Source organism: Cyclospora cayetanensis, unplaced genomic scaffold (assembly GCF_002999335.1).
Source record: "Cyclospora cayetanensis isolate NF1_C8 unplaced genomic scaffold, CcayRef3 CcayRef3_contig_177, whole genome shotgun sequence".
NCBI classification, from domain to species: domain Eukaryota; phylum Apicomplexa; class Conoidasida; order Eucoccidiorida; family Eimeriidae; genus Cyclospora; species Cyclospora cayetanensis.
Window position 1 is genome coordinate 1 of NW_020312122.1, and position 21,504 is coordinate 21,504.

A 21,504-nucleotide genomic window follows, 5' to 3' on the forward strand; every position below is an offset into this window, starting at 1 on the left:
GCATGTGCTTCTCCAATCCAAGGCGATAATAGCTTCTTATTTACGGTAATTTTGAGCAGGGGCTTGAGGTGAACGCCCATGCGCTACACTCTTTCCTTGTTCGGTACCACAGCCGGGCTGTGCCCAAAGGAGCTGATCAATGTCTCCGCGTTTCCCTTTCCAACCAAGCATACCCCACTCAATTTTCGCTTCATAAGTCAAGATGTCTATGGAGGCTTGAAGAGTAGTAATCCAACTAGGCCAGCAACCTCCTCTGCACTATTAAAGCCACCATTAAAGTGCTCATTCTTCCAATAAACATGCTGCGAAGGTCTATCGTGTCTTTCGTTTGGAGGGTACAAAACGCGATACATCTCCAACCTAGAGATCGATGCGCGCTTGTCCAGCCCCTTGGTGCCACCCTACTTTTCTTCTCAGCATAGCCTCATTGACGCATTAATGGTGCAGGTGATGAGCTGACAAAGTATGCATCTCGACCAGACGCGGAGCTATTGCATTCACATAAGCTTGCAGCTCGGCCTCTGTCGCCATAACAAGCTTTGTGCCACCATAGCATTCATTGCCAAAGGGATCTTCCTGAATTCTTGTCGCACCGAATCATTTTCGAATGACCACTCGATTAGATCAAGAATATCAGATGACCATTTCACGGGAGTATGGCATCCTACTGCATCCCCAACCAGTCAATTAACGGGGAACAGCTATTTTGAATCACGCCGTGCTACCAACCGTAAGAATTCACCTCAGAACTCCATAAGGAGGCACAAGGCTCCTGACTCTATACAAATGTCCACATAACGGGAATTTATTTAAGGTCCTGTCAGGAAGCTCTGCTTCTTTCTTACCCTCTTCCCCCCAGAGTAGCGAGATGCGGGAATAGGGACAGCTAGGGCGCGCGTGGACCCACCCTGCCGAGCATTCACAGCTACCTACAACTAGCATCTAGCGCAGACTGAAACACCTTCTATTGCATCGAATTCTCGTTTCTCTGGAGTATACAAAAGATGCGGACTATCGAACCAAATGGTCTATCCTTGACCACTTCTTATTTAAATATCACTAGTGTAGTAGAAAGTGCCTCCGAATAGCTTGGCCCACAGCATGGGCCCACGGACACGGCAAACTCCCGTACAGACAGCTTACTTAGTCTTGCCTGATGAGCAGAATATTCGGGTGTATCAGTGTCACAAAAAGAATTTCCTGGCTACCTAGCTTTCCGACTGCCCCGCTACGTGAGGAGCTACCTCAGCCGGCAGGGCAACTAGCTACTACAGCGTTAAGGCAGCTGTCGGTCTTTACACTTTTGTGCAGAGCTCTTCCTGTGCTATTCCGGCGCAGCAGCCAAAGGTCCGGTTAGCTGTGCTAGAGCCTGCTCCAAATATCAGAGTGTACACAAACTTCGGACGAGGCCGCACCCTTGACCTGTGCACCTCAAGCGTAAAAAAAATCGATGCTCAATGTGGGCTTCTATTCGTTGCTAAACTCTGCTTCCGTCGCATCCGCAGCCCGAGTCGGCTGAGCAGCCCCCACGAGCAACACGCACAAGCTTTTCTTCACACCTCGTCCTTCGCGTCTTCATCTTGATCGTGCCCAGTATCCCCTCCCCCACTTCAATTCTCCGTCTGACGCCTCAGTCAGCGGTAGGGGCAGGGTAACCAGCTAGAGCGTGAACGTCGGAAAGATGCTCGCCTTCCCTCAAGAAGCAACCAGTCCGCTCTACGTCTCCTACAGAACGGCCTTCAGCTCTTACTGCTTCGGTTTCTACTTCTGCAATGAGAGGAGAGGATTACAGAAAAGCCCTTACCTGTGTACTACGTGATGTCCTGAGGTGGCTTCTCTGCTGTATGCGATTGCTTCAGTCATTCTTGCGTTAAGATTTCGGCGGTCAGCGCCATATCCGCATCCACTGCCCTCACATTCTTTGGTTTGGTTGATGCTCTTGTCTCACTGCCTGCTGCTGCTCCACCTGCAGATGCTGCCCTTCCGACACTCCTCCTCCCGATTCAGCAGGGACTACAGGGGCCCCGATTCCCGAAGAAACCTCATTGGCGGCAGATTGACTGGCGTTTTTTTCTTCAACCTTGGGATCTGATCTAGGGGCATTCCTTTTGAGTGCTCGGAGTCTGGGATTGGCCTTTTCCTTCTTCTCTGCTGTGGCTTCTGGCGTCTGATCAGCGGCTTGAATCGCTTTTGGCTGCTCACTTTTTTCTTTAAGTATGAGAAAAGCGCTAGCAGGAACCTCTCCCAATTCAATCCGGTTTTGTGCTTCAGCATATTCCCTTTGAAAGGAGAGAGATGTCCCCGCTAGGCAGCCTCTGGAGAGTGCATAAAGAGAGCTCAGCTGCAGCTGAACTCGAGCCAGTATCCGCCGCACGAGGGCTCTTGCGTGCGCATACGGCGCCTGAGGAGGACTGAAGCCCAAGTTCTGTGCCATTAATCTAAGGGTCCCCCCGTCTTCCTCATCAAACACAAGAGGTCGTGCAGGATAGCTCGGCAACTCAGAGAGAGAAGTGGATACAGGTGCATACATGCCACCGGGGAAAACTTCTTCCAAGAAATTCCAGACGTAGCGGCATGCATCTAGCTGTAACGCAAAGAGCTGAAGGACCCGAGGGAGCACGTGCCTAGTGAAGAACAACAAGCCCCTCTTATTCTTTTGAAAGCGGTCACCATATGTTAAGTAGCGTGCAACGGTGGCTAGATAACCATTCACCAGTTCCGCTGTATTTCTGCTTAACGAGTCCAATCCCCCCACAATCGAGACGGGGAGCACCTGGCCCCCGCCCGCTCCCCGCAATGCCTTGAGATGCTCACGAAAATCTGAATACAGCTCCACTAAGTCCGCAGGTGCACCCTGCAAATTCTTGTCAGGCCTTTGCTCCATATAGGCCTCCAGCATCCTGAACAACACACAATGAGGGCCACAGAGACGCGGATGCACAGTACGAGAGCATGCTGTAGCAGCTAGCAAACCCGAGCAGGGGCTGAGAGCGAGAGTCTGGGCTCAGGAGATGATGGCGCTACCCGTGTACAAACAACCCTCTTCGCACACAAATGGGAGCTAACTTGACTCTAACTGCGGCACAGAAGTAGAAGGAAAGGCGGAGGCGATATAAAGCCTTACTTTTTGGTGGGTGGATAGTTGGTAACGACATTCAGGGCCTTCCTATCGTCCTCTGGATCCTTGCATGCATCCCTCTCCACTGCAAATTGGAGCAGAGGCAGCTGAGACGCCAAGAGGAGATAAGCGGCGTTGCGTACCCCGCGCTTATCATCACCTGAAAGACCTAGGAAGTCCCTAAGCAGACCAAGATGCTCATGTAGAGGAACCCAAACAGCCTCTCTGCCATTGTTTGAGGCTAGGGTGGTGGAGAATGCTCCCGCAGCCTTGCGTCCAAAGTCAGAAAGCGTAGCTAAGGTGCCTCCACCCCCGGAAAAGTCGGAAGAACCTGATGATCCATCCCCTGAAGAGAACAGAAACTGGCCTACAGTGGGTGCCACAGAGGAAATTACAGAGGCCAGCTGCTCCACGAAGGCCAGACTAGTAGAGGGGGCCGGCATTGACATCTCCGGGGAGGCCCTAGCGGAGTCTCCCACGATTGCCTTCATACCCTCTATGCCGACATCGGATGACACATTGTGGATACATGAGCAAAGCACTAAAAGTACGGCAGGAGCCACTGCACGGCGGGGGCTGCCCCCCTCGCCTCTTGCCATTGCCTGACCTTCTTTGAGGAACTACAGCCGAATCAAGGCTACAAGGTAGAGGAACGCGGGTTCGATATCCCATAAACCGCGTGGAGCGAGGGCTTATGCTGCCGCAGCAAGCGAAACTCCTCCCACCCCTCTGCAGGGGAAAGCGAGTCAATCCGCAGCACGAGTCCTACAAGACTCTTCCTACGCTGCCTCCGTACTTCTTCTAGTTATATGCATAGGAGGGAAAAGACCAACTAATCTAACCAAGGAACGGAAGAGGAACCGGTGATGGCTTAAATTGGGGGGAACTCTGTCGTAAGCAATGGATGCAGCGACAGCGGCCCCGCAGGACAGGATGCAGGTTCCGTCCCTAGGAAAGAGCGTGGGAAACAATATTTAAACTAAGGGCACAGGACACAGTTTTCCTATGCCCAATGCAAATCATAGTAGAACAGGAAGATATAGAGTGTCCGCCAAGGAGACAGGTGGGACCTGATAGAGGACTCCGAATCTACTAGGCGTCCTCTGCGAAACGTGCACATAGCGCAAAGTTGTCGGCCTAGAATTGGCCTCTAAGAGAAGGAGTGAAATCAATCTGGAGAAGTTATTGGCTTCAAAGGGACTGTAATGGAAAGAAATGAGGTTACACGCAAAACCTGTAAAATACACCTTACTAGGGAACGCTATACAAAGGCCATCACAGCTATGCTTTGCATTCAGTTTATACTTTAGTATTTATTGACTGTATGGCTAACTGAGAGAAGGATTAGATTCATACATTAAGAGTGAATGCTGTATGGATGTGCGTCATTCGATTGTATGCATGGTATATGCGAATGCCGGATGTAACCCTAGGGTGAAGTTCCTTGCACCCCGGCAGTCGCTCCCCCTTCCAGGCAAGAAGCCTGTGGGATGGAATGGGGATGGGAGAATTCATCTAAGAGAGCACTGCCTTTGTAGCGGGTTGCGCTGCACGTATACACTTTATACTACGCTGCATATATGTTATTTAAAATTGGTGAAGAATCGACGCTTATTGCTTGGACTGTTCGCAGCACAAATTATTCTTTGTGTGTGTCTGTGCACTTGATGCTAGGTAAAACTAGTTGTGAATGCTCGAAATGCTTATAGCGTACAGGAGAACGCACTCCAGCTGTCTCTACCCGCTCCTGTTGGAAACCTGAGGGGTATGAGCAAGAGAACACCAGACTTCTCTAGAAAAGCACCCAACTGCTTTTACAAAGAAGGATTTGAGTCTGGCGCTAAGGGGCGCTTCACGGAGGCAGTAGGTGGATCAGTGAAATTGGTACAACCGGATGGTTTGAAGCAGAGGTTCCCAGCCCCTACGCTGGCTGTCGATGCAGCAAGATGTTATTTGTTCCAGACTTGGAAAAAGCCAAATACAAAGCCATCAAGTCTTCTTCGAAAAAACTTCCATCTTAAGCTGATAACGTCCCTCAGAGTTTTCTGCATGAAGGGAGAACAATCGCTGGCCTGCGCGTAACTGCCCTCTCTCGGCACTCCAAGTGTTTGCATCTAGCTTAACGCAGCATCTACCGCATATGCTCACACCATTGTGTATGCTTATATAGAGCTAGCAGTATCGTGCAACGAATTAGAACACAAACCAATTGGCCAGTTGCTTACTATTTCAACGCTAAACTATAACAGTGTACTAGAAGGTGTTTAGTTTTAGGGTGGACTGCTGCACTTTCTCCCCTCATTTCAGCACATACGCCCCTGTGCTCTTTACACACCCACCAAGACCGAAATCCTGCGAGAAAGCAAAAGAGTTTCTGCCCTATTGACACTCTCCAAGCAGCCGAAAGCACAAAATACAGTGCGCGTCGGAGAGGTGCAGAGTGCATCAATCGCTAAAGTGAAGCTTATTGGAGTAAAGGCACACGCTATCCTAAATGGATGGGGATCGTACCAACACGACCGCGGAGGCGTGAGGGCTTCTTGACAGTAGAGCACTCGAATGTGTGAATCGCTAGCGACGAGAAAACGAAACAAAGAAAATTAGAATGCATAGGAGAAATCAAAGCACACACTGGTGCAGCAGCGCCTCCGCACATCACAGAGTAACTTCTGCATGCATACTAAAAGGCAAAAACGAATAACAGTTCAATTTGTCCTGGGGCGCTCTCAGATATATCGTTCCTTCATTTTTTCATGTGCCTATTTTGGGGCTTTGGCGTTGACCACGCTGCATACATTGGGTGTAGGGGGTTTCCGGAACTATGCATGCGCTCAGGAAAAAGCAAATACCAAGAATCGCGAAAATTATCCTGTGGCGTTTAGCCTTGTGAACCAAGCACAGTCGCGAACTCTCCCGCTGGCAACGAAGTCCGAAAGAATCCCTCCTTCAATCACTGCGGTTGCTGTCGTCCTGCACATTTTTCTCTAGAGACTCCCCTCTACTCGCTGCGATTACAAGTTCTAAAATCAAGTAGGTCCAGTATCCTTATGGCTCCCTGTGAACCCTCCGCCTCCACACAAGTCGCGTTCCTGCGCTTCACTCCGCAACTCGTCGAAAATTTCCAAGCTTCTTACGAAGCCAACACTTGTAGGCTTGTGGGACATCCAACCTTTTAGGTAATTGATAGTCAAAAAGAGCACCGATTTGCGAGCAAGCTACGGATGCTCCTAGCCCTTTGGTGGCAAACATCTTTATCTGGTCACCTTCTGGTGTGCCTGGTTAAGCACGCCGATCGGCCTTCACCAAATATCCCGGCTCACCACTCACACCTTGCCAACGATAGCCATAATTCCATGCTTATCTCTCTGAAGCTTTGTGCATTCATTTGCGTACACCACCCAGCTGCTCTCGAATCCCTCCGCTGTCAAGAGCGCTTGCTGACCCTGCATCGTCCGGTCCAAGCCAGGATAAAGAGGAAATTTTCCAGAGCAGACCTGGGATTCGAAGGAGCACAGGGTAGGCAGTGCTGTTGTATCACAAGCCTACTTAGCACATGGTAGAGAAGCAAGCCAAAGAGCTAGAATTTTGTGAGTAGTGAGTAGCAAATAACGCGTTTGAGTGCGGTTGGTGCACTCTTTCTGTCCGTCTGCCTCATGGAGGCTCGCAGTGACCATGTAATGGCCAATGTGTAGGCCGGTCGTGAAGACGCGCCAGAACGCACTGAATGCCTTTGGGTCCCTTTCAGAAACGCTAGTCCTCAAAAATCCACAAAGCTTCCAGATGCAGCTTAATAGCGATTGAGCGCCTTCCTGAGCCTCGATATTGCTGGATCAAAGGACGAAATGGCATATTTGCTGGCTCTGTGGAGAATGGCATTGATAGTAGCCTGACCGATGACCTCAGGCTGCCTAGCAAACGCTTCCATACCCAGATATGTGCAACGCCTTTCAGGATGCGAAAGGCTTCGCAAAAGGCTGCGCTTATTAGAGCTCATGGCCTCAGGTGCTGACAATCTGAGCATGACAGTGCACAATCCTCTGCAGCGGGACCCATTTCTGGCCACCAAATGGGTTGCTAGAGCTTTTCCATTGTAAAGTGCATCATTATGACCTCAGTAGGCATGGTCATGTGCTTTTCACGAAACACTATTGCGGACTGGAGCCAGAGTGTACAGGCGACGAAGTCCCCGCTTCAAACTGAAGCACAGCAGACCATCCTCAACGTCGTACTTCACCCCTTCTCGGATGCAGGGGTGTCAAAAACTTTAGACCTGCTCAACGTGGCCGACGCCTTGAATACCCATATAAAGTAGCTGTTGCGCTGCACATCAGTGAGTTACTGTGGTGCTGTGAGAGCGCATCGGGAAAAGGTTGGTAATGCCCTTAACAACTTTACTGGAAAGCCGTGCTGCAGGGGGCGCCCAGGCAGCCCACCAGCTCATGGACTATCAAGCTCTGTAAGCTCTTCATAAGTTGCATTAATGCCTATTGGTTGACTCGGACAGTATGAAGTGCGGCCATTTTCCACGCCCCATCTCACCCCATGAAAGTATTCTCCTTCACTTGATATCTCTGCTCGGTGTCGGTGAAGCGATCAAAATTTAATCAACGTTTTGATTATTCAAGATGGTCACACCCTGTTAGGAGGGAATAACATCCACCGCTACCTCACTAGGTCGGCTGTTAGGGAGACGATACTCAGGCAGCGCGAGCACCAGAGGGTCTCTAAGGGGTCTGGCCAGCCTCCTTGATGCGGCATCCGCCGCTACTAGCCTGATCGCACGGTGCCTTTTTCTTAGGATGATAGGTTAGTGGGGCAGCGTTCCAAGCAAATCCACGAATGGTATCTCCATAATAAGAGGCAACTCCAGAGAATGTAGCAAAGCCCTTGCGAGTGCGCCATGCGAAGGGCCATGTTTAGCTGCTTCAGGATTGCCGGATCCGAATCGATTCATATAAACAAAACAAACTATTAAAGGAAGACACCTGTTCTCATGGAAAAGAACGCTTGCTTGCATTCGCATGCACTCCTTTCCCGCAACAGCTGAAGCGCGTGGCGTAGGTGCTGTAACTTCTCTTGAATATCTCGGCTTAAGAAAAGGCGTCGTCCCCTGCAGACAGCCATCCACCTCTCTTGGAGAATCTCATTAGCATTCGCAGCATTATGCCGTTAAGACTCAGATGAGACATTCTGCAACCGGCATGCAGGCATACTCTATTTTGAGAAGCTATGTAGAGCGCCGTTTCATCCCTGTGATAAGGCTTAATGGGGTTTTTCAAAGCAGGGGCTGTGAAGTCACATTTCGAAGAGACTGTTGGTGCGCGTAGTTTGGCATGTGCTTCTCCAATCCAAGGCGATAATAGCTTCTTATTTACGGTAATTTTGAGCAGGGGCTTGAGGTGAACGCCCATGCGCTACACTCTTTCCTTGTTCGGTACCACAGCCGGGCTGTGCCCAAGGGAGCTAATCAATGTCTCCGCGTTTCCCTTTCCAACCAAGCATACCCCACTCAATTTTCCCTTCATAATATTTTGTCTTCCCAGATCGTGGAATCTAGGCTGGGGGTGCCTCGGGGAATAGCGTAATGGTGTGCGCTGGGCGACCAGCAGATGGTCAGCCTAATGGTTGCTCGTCATTATTTAGCACCTCCGCAACCTGCCCTTGATTTTCTGCCTAAGCCTGCTGTTCATCAGCCAAACGTTCAACAGCATGTCCTGTGAAGAACAGACATTTGATGGCACGCATACACAGAAACGTCTTTCCTCGCTGCTCCGCAGAGCTGCACGCACGAAGATTTTGCCATTCTTTGTTCAGGTACCGCCTCTATCCTGCTCTCCATAGATGATACAAGCGTTGTTGAAGAGACCAGGAGTTGCTTTTTCTAAGCACCTTCCGGTGTACTAATCTCTACAGCGCGCAGCAATAGCCGCATATGCGCCTTCCATTGGGTCTTACATGGCATACCGAGGCTCGCGTCGCGGCCCACGAGTCCAACGCAGAAGCTACGAACCGTGCTAACAGGACCCCATTCCGATTGGAACTAGAACCCAACTGCAGGAAACTTACCATTCCTTCCATTCTGCCATCCCTCAGCGGTCCTAAGTGTTAGGGACTGCGCTTACGTGAACAGATGCAGATTTGAACTTATACGCCATCTCCTCAGATGACGGCTTCACATCTGAGCTAAGTAACACTAGCAATTCACGTCCACTATTGTGAGCTTGCATCAGTGCGAAATTAGCTTGCGGTGGACTCCCAGCTGCGGATATGTCGTCCGTAGCCGCTTTCACTGCGCCACAGCCTGTTAGGGGGACGTCCCTTTCCCTGGTGCGTCATCTTTGTTCGCCAGCAGCATGCTTCTGCTGGGCGTAGTCCCATCGTTCAAGTTCGTCGGATTTTTGTGTGTGCATTAACCTCCGGGCTATGTATATGAATGGCTCACGATAGAAGCAGATACGTTGTTGTGGGGCTGAGTTTCCCTTGCTCCAGCCTTCTCAGGTCTCCCAAAGCTTCCTGTTGAGCAAATGTCTGTCTCGGCATAAACGCATGGGCCAAAGAGCTTATGAAAGCGTGAAGGGTAGTAATCCCCGCAGACAAAAAACTTGCTTTTAATCAGTAGGATCATCAGTAGAGTGCTTATCCCTCCAATCAACGTGCCGCGAAGGGCTCTCGTATTCTTCATCTGGAGGGCACTGAGCGCGATACAGCTCCAACAAGCTAATTACATCTTTGCGCGCACGTCCATCCTTGCTGCCACCCTACTTTTTTTCTCAACAAAACCTCTTCGACGCTCTGATAGGCATTTGATGAGCTGAGAGGGCATGCGTTCCTACCAGATGCGAAGCTATTGCATCCACACAAGCTTGCAGCCCGGCCTCTCCCGCCCTAACGGGCCAGGCAATTGAATTTACGGGGAGCTGCCGCTTGAGCCATGCGGTGCTACCATAATGTAAGGTTCCATCCAGACTAATAATAAGACACATGATTTCAGACTCAATACAAGTATCACATAATAGGAAGTTACTTGAGGTTTTTTCAAAGCATTCTTCTGTTTTCTTGCCCTCTTCCTCCATTGTGCAGTGATGGGAAAGGGGGGACAGCTAGGGCGCGTGTGGATCGACTTTGTCAAGCACTCATAACTTGTGCATGAGGGGGGGTCCAGCTGCTTAAAACTATGTGATGCTACCAACTGTAACGCTTTACCCACAAACGCTGTACGGAGACATTACTCCGGACTCTATCCAAACCTAACTAAAATTCTGGAATGTTTTACAACAGATCTGCCGTCTCCCCCTGTCAGTGCTCGTTAGCGCTCCCAATGTATGGTATAGGGATAGCTAGAGTGGGCAACAGGAAAAATCATTGCATCTTCCTGCATCGAGAAAATGCCGAATACGCCATTTGTCGGTTCCCCATTAATTCCTAGACAAATACAACTTGTAGCAGGCTACACTGGGGAGAGGGGCTTTTGGCCACGCTAGTTGCATTTAATCAAAAATCGGTAAAGAAGGGATTAATTGATTTACGTGTTCGTATGTACTGATTCTTGCAGAGAAGTGTTAGCTCAACAAAAAAAGACGCAGTGTTGTGTGCATGTGCGCTAGATGCAATGTGAATCTGGCTGTGAATGTTCAGAGTGATTCGAGGGTACAGTTACGTGCTCTCTAGCTTTACGTATTCCTTATAAAACCTTTGGACTAGAACTGCCAGCGCGCTATCCGTTTCCGCCACACAAGTCTTTGGTTCGTTCGCTCCTGCCGGCCAGCAAATCATGGAGGCTCTAATGGGAGTGTGTAAGAAAGCGGAAGGCTTCCTGAGAAACACTTAAACTCTTTCCATTGACGCTGTATGGAGTGCCTTATTAAGTTGGCCTTGGATGGAGCGCTACACAGCCCGCTACACCGCTACCCTTGGGGTGGGTAAGGTAATTTGGCGATTACATGCAGGCGGCTGAGGTTTACTTAGGCCACTAGTTGCTTCCATCTGGTGCCTGCCATTACAGTGTACAAATACGATTCCTATTGGGATGCCATCACCATGCCAGTAAAACCAATCAAATCGAGTCGCGTCAGCTAGTGTATCGTTTTAGTTGTTTTTGTTCTCTGAGACGCTCAAGAAGTTGAGAGCTAAGAGCATCTTCTTTCGCCAAAAAAATCACGGAGGACCTGAGAATATATGTGAGCACTGCTTCGTTTCTTCGGTCTCGTGGCAGCCGCCTGGGGCTGGCGACAGACACTCAGCAAGCTGTCGCTGAGGGAAAGCGTTTGGCTATTACGCCGGGATTTTTTCCTCTTAGGGGCTTTTTTAAAAGCTCTATGATAGTAAAATAATGATATATAATTGGAACGCAAGTGTTTTCTCGGTTCTGGGGTTTCCAGCTGATTTCAGCTCTAACGGCTTAGATGGGCCCGTCAGTCAGCTGCTGGGTTCCGTCTTCGCAGTCATATGCATCTTGATGTCTATTTCTATGATATATCCAGAGGGTGACAAAGTTTGGTACTTGAGTTGTATATTTAAAGCTCGAATGTATTTCCGCTGGTTCTAAGCAAGCGGGGGCATTTTTTTCGTATGCTGCTGAGCAACAGAAGCCGTGGGCGGTGCTTGGCTTCCATCTCGTGTTTCCCGCACTTCTTTTTTGCGAGTACAGAGTATACTTGCCACTTTATAAGTGTCTTCTCTCAGATGCAAGGTAATAATTTCAGACACTTGTTGAGACTCTTCCCCGTCGTCGTGTGTATGTCCCTCCCTCCCCTTCTTTCCGTGCGTGTGTGTCTTAAACACTGCTATGCGCTGCTTTTCCCCGGCCGCATTTCTTCAGTGCCGCGCAAGTAGCTGCATGCTTTTGTATTGGGGCTGGAGCAGCCCACTTTCACAGCTAAACATGGAGTGCTCCTGAGGATGCACAATGCACGGATGGGGCTCTATTCGAGCCAATTGTTATTACGAGCGCGACCAAACCACCTCGATATTCACTTATCATATCGCGTTCCACGATCCTTTGTCCAGAGCTCTACCCCTTTTCGGGAGCAAACTGCTGGCCAATCCTTCCAGGACTTCTGTGCCGGAACCCGAGCTGCCCTTTTGCACACACCGGCCCCTCGGAAACTCTTGAGACTTCCACAGCTCAGCCGCAAGGTGTTTTCCATGAGAAGATGGCCGCAGCTGCTGTAACACTAAGTGAGTGCAATAGCAGCACCACTACCAACCGCTCCGAAGATGCGTACCGCGTCTCTACCCCAGAAACCTCCGCGGTGCACGGTGTGGAGGACCCCGCACCCAGGAGGAGACCATCTTATAGCGGGGAGCAGGCGTCGGAGGCCAGTTCTGGCACGTTCCTGCAGCAAAAGGACATTTCCGAGAGGGCTGCCCCTGTTCATTTCCTTAAGTCCCCGTATGCCGCTGCGCAGCTGGGAGGGAACCTCTGCCACTCTACAACGTGCGGGATCGAGTCTTCCCATCTTGAAGGCTCCCGGAGGCCAAAGATCCAGTACAACTGGAGCAATACTGGTATCAACGAGCCGGAGCCGTGCATGCATCAGGACTTGCGGCGGGTGGTCGCTTCTCTCCTTGCAGCTCACAAGGTGCAGGCAGAGGAACTCAAGCGTCTATGTTACCACTGGAGAGCCCAACATCGGGCACTACAGGGGAAAGTTTGCAGACTGAAGTCGCAACTACGGCGGCATAGCGCTCTTTTGGCCTCGTTGGTGGGGTATATCCGCAAAGAAGGTCCTGGGGAGGGCCCCCAGTGGACAATGCTGGAGGCCTGCTTAGCTCGGCTGCAAGGTGATAGTGGTGAGCTGCTGTGCAGCAGCGCAGAGGAGGCAGTAACAGCAGACGAAACAGGTTGGGAGGCAAGTTATTTTTTGTCTGACTCTCCGAGTCTCTGGATTTCAAAGCTTGTTCACTGGTGCGACCGCATTGATGGACTCCCCATTGCCTCTCTAGGACCTGCGAACTCGCTGCAAAGTGAGCCCTCCCACCGCGATGCGGGTGGCAACAGGTCCTCGGTACCAGCAGTTGCTTATGAGCGTCTTCGTGGCCGATATAGGCGCGATAGCGAGTCAAATGAACTCAGCAGCTGCGAGGGGCAAGGCCTGCGGGTGCACCTACTGAGTTCAGAGCGTGGATCCCTTAGTGCCGCGGCTTTGCGCGATGCAGAGCGATTCAAAGACTTTATTGAGGGTGCATCTCTGCGCCAAGAGGCCTGGCTGGAGACATTCTCCTCGTTCGCAGCCACTGCAGCACCGGTGGCTTCGCTTTCAGCTGCAAAATCATTGTCGCTTGAATTGCTGGATGAGGCAGTAACTCTCCTGGCATCAGATCTATTGCTACTGGTAGCGGAAGCCTTGGAGCCCGAGCAATCTTTGAAAGCAGCTTCGATAAGACAGGGAATGCGCGTCCTATGCCTTCTAGAGCGTTCAGCAGCTGCCAGGTGCAACATTAAGTCGGGCAGGCTCCGCAAGGGAACATCCATGAAGGTTTTTGCCTTTGAGCCGTTCGCAGTGTGCGTACAGCCCAACTGCGAAAACACAGACGACAGCAGGTGCACAAAGCTCACTATCCCTGTTTGCTCCTTGCAGGGCCTCAAACTTACCCAGACGAGTGCCTCCCAAGACCAGTGGAGCAGTGCCTTCTCGGCTTCCGACAGAGAAGACTCCCGGGAGACAACCCGGACGGGCGGGGGCCCAGCAAGTAGCAGCAGCAACAGTATAAGCAGTGACAGCAGCAATGGTAACGGCAGCAATCGGAGTAACCCAGACGCTGAATTGCGGAGTGGCAGCAGCGAGGGTAGGACTGGTGAAGCCCCCTGCCGCGGCACGGCTGACGGCACTCCTGGGCCTCTGCCAACCGGAGAGGGTCTGCAGAAGAGACAACGAACTGTGAAGGCTGAAAAAAGTACTAAAGAGCGCCAGGACGGCACTACCCATCCTGGTGCCGGGCCGAAACTGTTATCCTCCGGTGCATTTGGACGTGGGCAGGAGCAGTTGCAGACTTGCACCAGGGACAGCAGCTGTCCCAGCAATCAGCCCTCCGAAGGCTCCCAGACCCTTGTTGGCAACAGCAGCAGCAGGACTACTGTGTCCTTACAGCTTGGGCACGACCACAGCTGCCGTTTGAACCGGTCTGAAGGCAGTGCGAGGGCCTCAGGCGGGCCCTGTTCTCCTGGGGCCTCGAGGGCCCCGGTGACATGGGAGTCCACTGCTACAGCAAATAGGGATGAAATAAAGGCGAAGGAAAAGCTGAGCCAAGAGGCAGGCGTATCTGAAAGGCGAGGGGCCTCTGGAATCAGCGAAGGCGCTCGTAGTTCCAATGTTCAAGCCGTCGATGGAGCCCCTTGTAGCCCAAAGGGGCACTGTGGGGCTCCTGCATCGGAAGGGAATAGCAGTCGCTCAGGAGCTGTGGTTTCTGTGCGCTGCTCCGGGCAAGCGGCTCAACAGCAACTAGAGCGCATGCAGCAGCAGCTGCCACGAGTTCGTGCTGCAGTTCCAAAGTCAGTGCGACAGCAGCTTCCGGCCTTTGGATGCCAGGAATGTACAAGTTTTTTTGATATGATGGGGAAAATCAGGGGGTGTCCTGGGGCTCCTAAAGGTTGCTCTCACTATAGAGATAAGGGAATACATGCTGCTAAGGCACCTGAATCCGACGACGAGCTGCGTGTCGAGAGACTAAGAGCTCCGACTATCTCCGAGCCACAACAGCAACGCATTACCTCGAGACACCGGCAATTGGCGCCGCCACCCTCCACCCCTCCGGGCTACTGGGATCTCTGACTTGCAGACTGAGGCTACGAGCGACAAGAATAAGTGCTCCCAACGAGGATAAGGTGAGAGGGTGGTGCGTGCAGCAGCAGGCACTGGCGCATCTACCCCGTCCCTTGCCCGCTTCAGCCTGCGGGGTCAACAGCTCCAGCAATATGGGTCAGGAGCTGCTGCGCAGTTTTGTCGAGAGTGGAGTGGGTTGGTCTTGCTTTGAGGTTTCCTGTCTGGCAGAGGGAATTCCAGGGAGAGGTTGGTAGGCGTAGCCTGGCCGCTGCAGGGTTCCTTCTGCTTTATGTGCCAGATCTCCTGGCATTTTCGTGCATGTATTTTAGTCGATTGCCTGGATTTTTACGGCAGTCATGGTTTACAAAGGGTTACATGCCGATGCGTCTGTTTCTCGCGGGTGCAGTTCACGGGGGCCCGAGTCGGTCTTTGAATAACAACCCAACTGGAAGGGAAGCAAACTGCCGCCTACTTCTGTTGTCAAAGCTTGTCATCAGTGAGTAGCATAAGCATACGGAACAAAATAGGAACCTGCCAAAGGGCAGTAAGCACTGAGGCGTTAGTTGGATCTTCATGATTTAGTAATCGGTCTCATTCTCCTGTAAAGTGTTCTGTCCTGCACTTACTAATCCCCGTTTTCTGCAAATCCACTACTGCGGGAAGCCGCTAACTCGGCAGGAGTTTCGCAAGCGCACTGTGGTCGTTGCTTTACAGTACACTCAAAACCGTTTCTCGCATCTCTTATAGGGGTTCCTGGCAGCCTACGAGATCTCTCGTTTCTCGCTCAACTCCATTACCGAGTAAACCTTCTTAAGGTGCAAGTAAAGGCGTCCTATCTCTGGGAGGATACTAATCTAGCATTAACGGGACCAGTTCCGTAGTTTTCAGCGCACCAGCTGCCTACAGAAGACAGCGTGGCATGAAACCCCTAAAATAACTAGCACTTCGGGATGCCATCTCGAACACTTCGTGCTGGTGCCTGCCAAGCAAAAGAGAATGCAAACGACGGTAGAATTTTGTGGCGAATGGGCGAGGTAGTGAAAGCGAGCTGGAAAAGCATGAAGTGGTGCAATGTCTGGCGCACCACTGTTCGCATCCTCTAGGCTCCACGGTGCTGCTGCACAGGGCCGCACGTGTACACTGTATAAGCAGTTCAGCCTGGGGGGTAGCCTCCAACCATCATGCGCCTTTTTGGCTCATGCAGGTCTGACTGAAACGCATATGGCCTCTACTAACATGGGCGAAGTGTGTGCGCAGCGGCGGGCCCCTGGACACGCCTTGCTGAGGGTCGCGATCCGTGTATGCCAATAAGTACAGGTTTGGTGGTAGAGTGAGGGTGCAATGGCTAATTCTGCTGCTTTCAGACAGCAGTAACGTCAAAGGACAATGTGCGCGCTACCTCGAGCTCACTGTTTCCTGAGTCAAGCTGCTTTTTGAGTGAGGGAGTAGTGCCTTAGGGCCTCTAAATGAGGGCCCTGCTGCGTAGCGGTGGGGCAAGAAGAGTCTGGCTATCTAATCCGCAGTTTGCTAATACCTGGGAAATTGCAAGTTTCGGTGGTCTTAGTATGTCAGCATGCCACCATCAGGCAAAGATACATCGCCCGTGGGAGGCGGGGAAATGCGCCAAATGCAAGCTGCCCCCTGACCTGAACACTTCGGGTCACAAAACCTGTACATGTCTTGCCACAAAGATACTTGTTAATAAGCTGCGAATGCTGCAGCCGGTAGAGCTGCAGCATTCGCAGCAGAATTACACTCGATGCTGTATTCCTAGATAGCAATTCTTGGGAACCCGTGACAGGTGCACTCCGTGGCTATCACTCATGACCTTCCTGGAATTCGGCTGCAGCACAAAGTGCAGCTAGTGCCGAGTTGTAGGGTAGAACTGCGGAAGAAGCTTGTTGAGAATGGAAGTAGGGGGTTACGGAAAGCCATACATGGCAGTCGCGGCTGGGATAATCAGCACGAGGCTGGCTAGAGTTGAGTGTGCAGCGGCGCTTGGCCAGGGCCACCATCTCCTCGTTGTGGTAGAGTACGTCGATGTCGTCGTGATGCTGGCGCCTCCACCGCCCTCCTCGCTGTCTTCCTCATTGGCAGAGCCGCTGCTACTACTGGTACCTTCCGCCGAGCCGGTCCACTCGGTTGAGGTCGCTGCATGTGTTCAATTCGCGCAGCAATGTGCATAACTGTCTCTTGTTGTAAACGAGCAAGATAGTGTGAAGGGGAGTGTGTGTCCGTGTATCCATGTGTGTGCGTGTGTGTGCGTCCATGTGTCCATGTATGTGCGTGTGTGTGTGTGCGCCGGTGTCTTCGCGCGATGAATGTGCACTTGAAGTTAGGCCATCGGCTCAGTATGTTCCTTGAGCAACGGCTGCCATGGACATACCAAGTGTCCCTGTTGTGGTAGTGGTGGTTACAATCGTCTGACAGTGTTGTCCACTCCTTTGATAGACCTTGATGGACTTAATATCCCAGTAAGCTTCCCTAAAGGCAGAGGGGTTTTCCCTAACATATTTTTCGCAGTCCGTTAGACCGTTGCCAGGGCATCCCTGGGCTTCGCTGAAGGTGTATCCTGCATACCCGCCGCAGAATGTAGTGTTGATGACGATACGCTGCTCCCCAAAGTATTGATCTCCCTTGCAGTTGCTCCCTAGGGTGAAATAGGCTAGGGGCTTCTGATTCCAAAAATCCGGGGTGGGAGTCCCACTAGTCAGATCCAAGGGTGCCTCCTGCCGCGTGAAGAACCATATACGAATATACTTTGAGTGGTGCAGCTGCATCACATAGAGGCCCCCTCCTTTACGGTTCAGGGGAGCTCCGTAAGCATCCTCATACGACTCGATAGAGCAGCCAACGTTGTCAGACGTCGCCAGGTCCCAGCAATCTATGGCTTGGCCATGGACGGTCTCAGTCCATCTACCGTTGAACTCATCTGTGCTGGAGGGCATGACGCAGCCTTTCTTTGTATGCACAGCAGCATGCGCATGCTCTTGCAGGTTGGCACCTTCTATAATGTCAATTTCCCCAGTGTCTGGCCAGGGATCCCACCCCACTGTCCACCAGGCTGGCCACGTCCCGCACCCAGTAGGCATATGATTCAAATCCAGGACCCACAGGGCCTAAAGCCGCACAGGCATCAGACAGCATTAGCGCAGATCACGCCACGCGCAGCTAGTTGGAAATTCTTGGGATTGCGTGGATGCTGTCAGGGTTTGAAATCAGCCCGTCGCAACTGGAGAGGGGCGCCAGAGAACAGCATTGGCAGAGATGGCTAGGAACAAGGAAACGAGACAGCAGGCAAAGTAATAGGTGCAGAATAAGCCGTGCGTGAAACCATTCCCCATCAACGTAGGGCTCCGTGTGCTTTCCTAAAAATACTAGACTACATGTCGGATAGTTGGAAAGCAGGCCTTTCAGCTTTGGGGGATCTGCATAGCGGCTCATGTACTCACATCTCTCCAAGCCTTCTGGGATGTAAGACGGACGGATTTGCGTCCCTTTCCATTGGCAAGGACCTCGGTGGTGTCTGTGAGGAGCTGGATCCGGCCGTCGGACATGGTCTTAATCAGATTGTACTTTTGCGCATCTGCCTTGCCCACGTATTCCACTGTACCTCCGGTGGGGTCTCCCCATTCGAAGAAAAAGAATTTTGAGGGCTCCCAGAAGTCGTCGCCCTTGAATATGTCAGACAGAGTGTAGCTGTCAGAACACTCCTGAATGCTTTTTTGAGTCACTGCAGCAGCCTTACTGGCTGCCAGCTTTTTCCTCGTTAGGTCCCTTATGGCGCTTAAAGGGGTCGAGGACAAGGAATATCCCCTTCTGGGGACTCCCGCAGAGGGAATCGAAACAAGTAACTCCCCTGGTATTCGACAGGCCGCCTTCGCAGCGATTGCACCTCTGAATTCCTCTAAGACAGCAGCCTCACAAAGAGGTGTTCCCTTCTCCACATAGACGTGCTCGCAGTAGGCTGTCGATGGAACAAAGGTTAAACGAGCACAATCCCGATGCTCAAGACATTTATATTGGCATTCTTTCGCTGTTGCCGCCTTCACTGGCACCCCACCGGCGTATCTCTTGTGCAAAACGAAACAGCCAGCTGCTGCGAGTTCACATGGATCTGCTCTCCCCTCCACTTCTCCGGAAGGGGGAACGTCGGGCTGGGATTGTGGCATAGGCAGGGCTGCAGCTCTCTCAACTCGACTTGTGAAGCCGCTCTCCAGTGTTGAGGGATTCTCAGACTTTACATTATCTTGATACTCTTTCCTTGCTTCAAGTCCTGCCTTCTGCCCCCCATCCTCGCTCGTTGATGCCTCAGGGGCGCCGGCAGTCACCTCGTGCTGCTCCCTTGTCGGCTGAGCAGATTTCCAAGCTGCGGCGTTGGTGTTTTCGTCAGCCGATGTTCCCTCCTGCGCTTTTGCGGAGAATGCATATCCCACTTCTTTCCCTGCTAGTGAGGCGGCCCCTCCAGATATACCTCCTGTCTGTCGCTCTCCCCAATTTCTTGAGTGAATCGCCTCACTACCTGCCTTGGTTTGGAAGGCAGCGAACTCTTCTTGGGAGGTCCCTGAGGAGCATGAAAGGCCAAAGCAAGCTTACAATCCGCTGATTGGTGCAGGATATCTGGGATAGCATCGATACAGTCTATCCCTGGGCTGAATAGGAAAGAGAGGAAGCAGCTAAGAGATACTGTAGAGTTTTATGAAAGGCTTGCCCTGTACGCCCCTCGGAGATGTAAAGGTAGCTTTTTGAGAGGTAGTACCCCTAGCATACTCTTGTATGTCAATGCAGTTCACTAGTGAGTACACCAGCGCACGCTGGGGGTCACTACACGTGGCAAGCTGCAAACGATGAGTTTGTAAGAGCGATCACCGTCTGGCAATGCAATATGTAGTAGCAATCCGAGTGCAGTTTATGGCAATCATGCAAGGGAAGGCTGCTCATCCGGCTCTAGACGCACCTACAAAGAGACTCTGGGCCTCAGCTTCGAATGGCTGTAGTAGAAAAAGTATCAGCGCGAAAAGCGCTGGTGGAGTCAAACGTTCCATCTGCTTGCCGTTCCTTCTAGGGGCCTCTCTGTGTGGCATTCGCAGCTTTTCCAAAGACACAAGCTCACTTGCCTCAAAAGAGGGATAATATAATCGTAGGGCAGAGGTCTCTTTGCTTCTGTCCTCTTTCGACAGAGCAACCTACGCCCTCCTCACTATGTGCAAAGGGCTAAGGCTCATACCTGTAATAGCAACCTGTTTGACTGCTATTAAGAAAAGAAATCTAAGCACCCAATTTTGTGTACTGAATAGATAGAGGGAAAAACTTAAAGGCAACGCAATTTCAAGACGTTAATGCTACCTATGAGAGGAGGGCGAAGGAACCCGATGTACAATATTTGCTGCCCCCACTGCCCTTGCATCTAAGCAGAAAGAAAAAACCTGTATTATTCCCTTATTTATTTCAGCGGGTAGTTTGCTGGATAAGAAATAATCAAATCTAAATACTCGTGTAGCATTGCTCAGGGGGCTCCGCAGCTGGTTGCTTGTTCACCTGGCCGCAAACCAGCCCTGCCAGTGACATTATCTGTGCACCACCATATGTGTCGTCACACATCGCAGTCACCTACTTATAACAAGAACGTAACATGGTTCTACCTTTTGTGCTGCATTTTCTCCTGCCTATCTTCCTGACATCGCTCACGCATGCACGGGCGGCTGGCAGTAGCGCCGCTCTTGGGGTAGGGAGCGGGTGGTGGTCGGATGACAGCACGCACAGAGCCGCTGCATGCCTTCCAAGCCCTGAAAGCTGCCAGAACATGCATTCCGAAGGAGAACGGGGCCCTAGATGCAGTCCACACCAACCCAGGTTCCTCCTCTTTTCCCTTTTTACCTCCTGTAGATCCTGCTCTTGAAGTGGTACAGAGAGGCGGCTGCTGGCACTGCTTGGCCCCGTGGGACGAAGTGCCGCGAGTCTGATTTATCATGTTTTTTCCCTCCTCCTCGTCGAAATTCAAGGCATTTCGATAGCTGAGGCCCTGTTCTCTGCCTTCTGTCCCCCTCAGCCTGCGCCTCGAGGCCCCGCCTCTCTCCTCGGCCCTAGGAGGAACGATGACTTCGCAGCGGTTTGCGGGTCAATTTCTGCTCCTCTTCTCCGCTCTTCTTTTGTTCGGAACCCTCATTGTATCGTTTAAGATGGAAGCGGCTGAAGTGTCCTGAGTTTCAGGAAAGGGCATGATCAGTGGCGACTTGGGTGTGGAGGGTGTCGAATCGTTTTACGAGACCAGGGCTGGCGAGGAGAATAATGACCTTTCACCGCAGGGGGATGGCATGAGAGGCGAATACTTTGAGGATGAAACTTCAAGCAGGGGTCCGGGGGAGCGCCCTTTGACCACGAAGCATCTGTACACCACAAGGAGAACCATGATGGCTGACTCCAACCGGAATTCACAATTGACAAAGGTTAAGCTTCTCTTTCGCGCTGCGTTGTTGCTGATTGCATCATAGCTAGTATTTTTAGGCAAGTTTCGGTTGGACGATGATGAGGACGTGATGGATTAAGACAATGTGAGAGGGCAGGGAGATTCAGCGCAGAGTATTGCCCGTGCTGAACAGCAATAGGAAGATTTCTTTTGCTTTC

General features: G+C 51.6%; 3 protein-coding genes across 3 annotated transcripts; 1 reads left to right on the plus strand and 2 right to left on the minus strand.

The window, feature by feature from the left end:
* Positions 1-44: 44 nt before the first annotated feature.
* Positions 45-3,717, minus strand: LOC34622381 (the record flags this gene model as incomplete). Its single annotated transcript, XM_026337319.1, has 3 exons — positions 3,125-3,717; positions 1,967-2,900; positions 45-258 (listed from the first exon to the last, which is right to left on the minus strand). Coding segments are annotated over exons 1-3 (1,741 nt in total), but the record flags the coding sequence as incomplete, so codon positions are not given.
* Positions 3,718-12,270: 8,553 nt separating this feature from the next.
* On the plus strand, positions 12,271-14,889 carry LOC34622793. Its single transcript, XM_026337320.1, has one exon. It carries the CDS (start codon positions 12,271-12,273, stop codon positions 14,887-14,889), a length of 2,619 nt encoding a protein of 872 aa, XP_026193105.1.
* A 1,912-nt stretch (positions 14,890-16,801) lies between these two features.
* Positions 16,802-20,851, minus strand: LOC34622794 (probable endo-1,3(4)-beta-glucanase AFUA_2G14360). Its single transcript, XM_026337321.1, has 4 exons — positions 20,569-20,851; positions 18,333-19,432; positions 17,267-17,999; positions 16,802-17,031 (listed from the first exon to the last, which is right to left on the minus strand). The coding sequence occupies exons 1-4, from the start codon at positions 20,849-20,851 to the stop codon at positions 16,802-16,804; spliced, it is 2,346 nt and encodes a 781-aa protein (XP_026193106.1).
* Positions 20,852-21,504: the final 653 nt, after the last annotated feature.

What these genes read in the sequence shown, in the direction of transcription:
- LOC34622794 (XM_026337321.1), bottom strand. Translation starts at nt 20,851, where the DNA reads ATGATAAATCAGACTCGCGGCACTTCGTCCCACGGGGCCAAGCAGTGC. An exon ending in CCCAGAAGGCTTGGAGAGAT is followed by an intron (nt 18,000 to 18,332) that starts GTGAGTACATGA and finishes GTGCGGCTTTAG; the next exon opens with GCCCTGTGGGTCCTGGATTT. An exon ending in TACCACAACAGGGACACTTG is followed by an intron (nt 17,032 to 17,266) that starts GTATGTCCATGG and finishes GAACACATGCAG; the next exon opens with CGACCTCAACCGAGTGGACC.
- LOC34622793 (XM_026337320.1), top strand. Translation starts at nt 12,271, where the DNA reads ATGGCCGCAGCTGCTGTAACACTAAGTGAGTGCAATAGCAGCACCACT.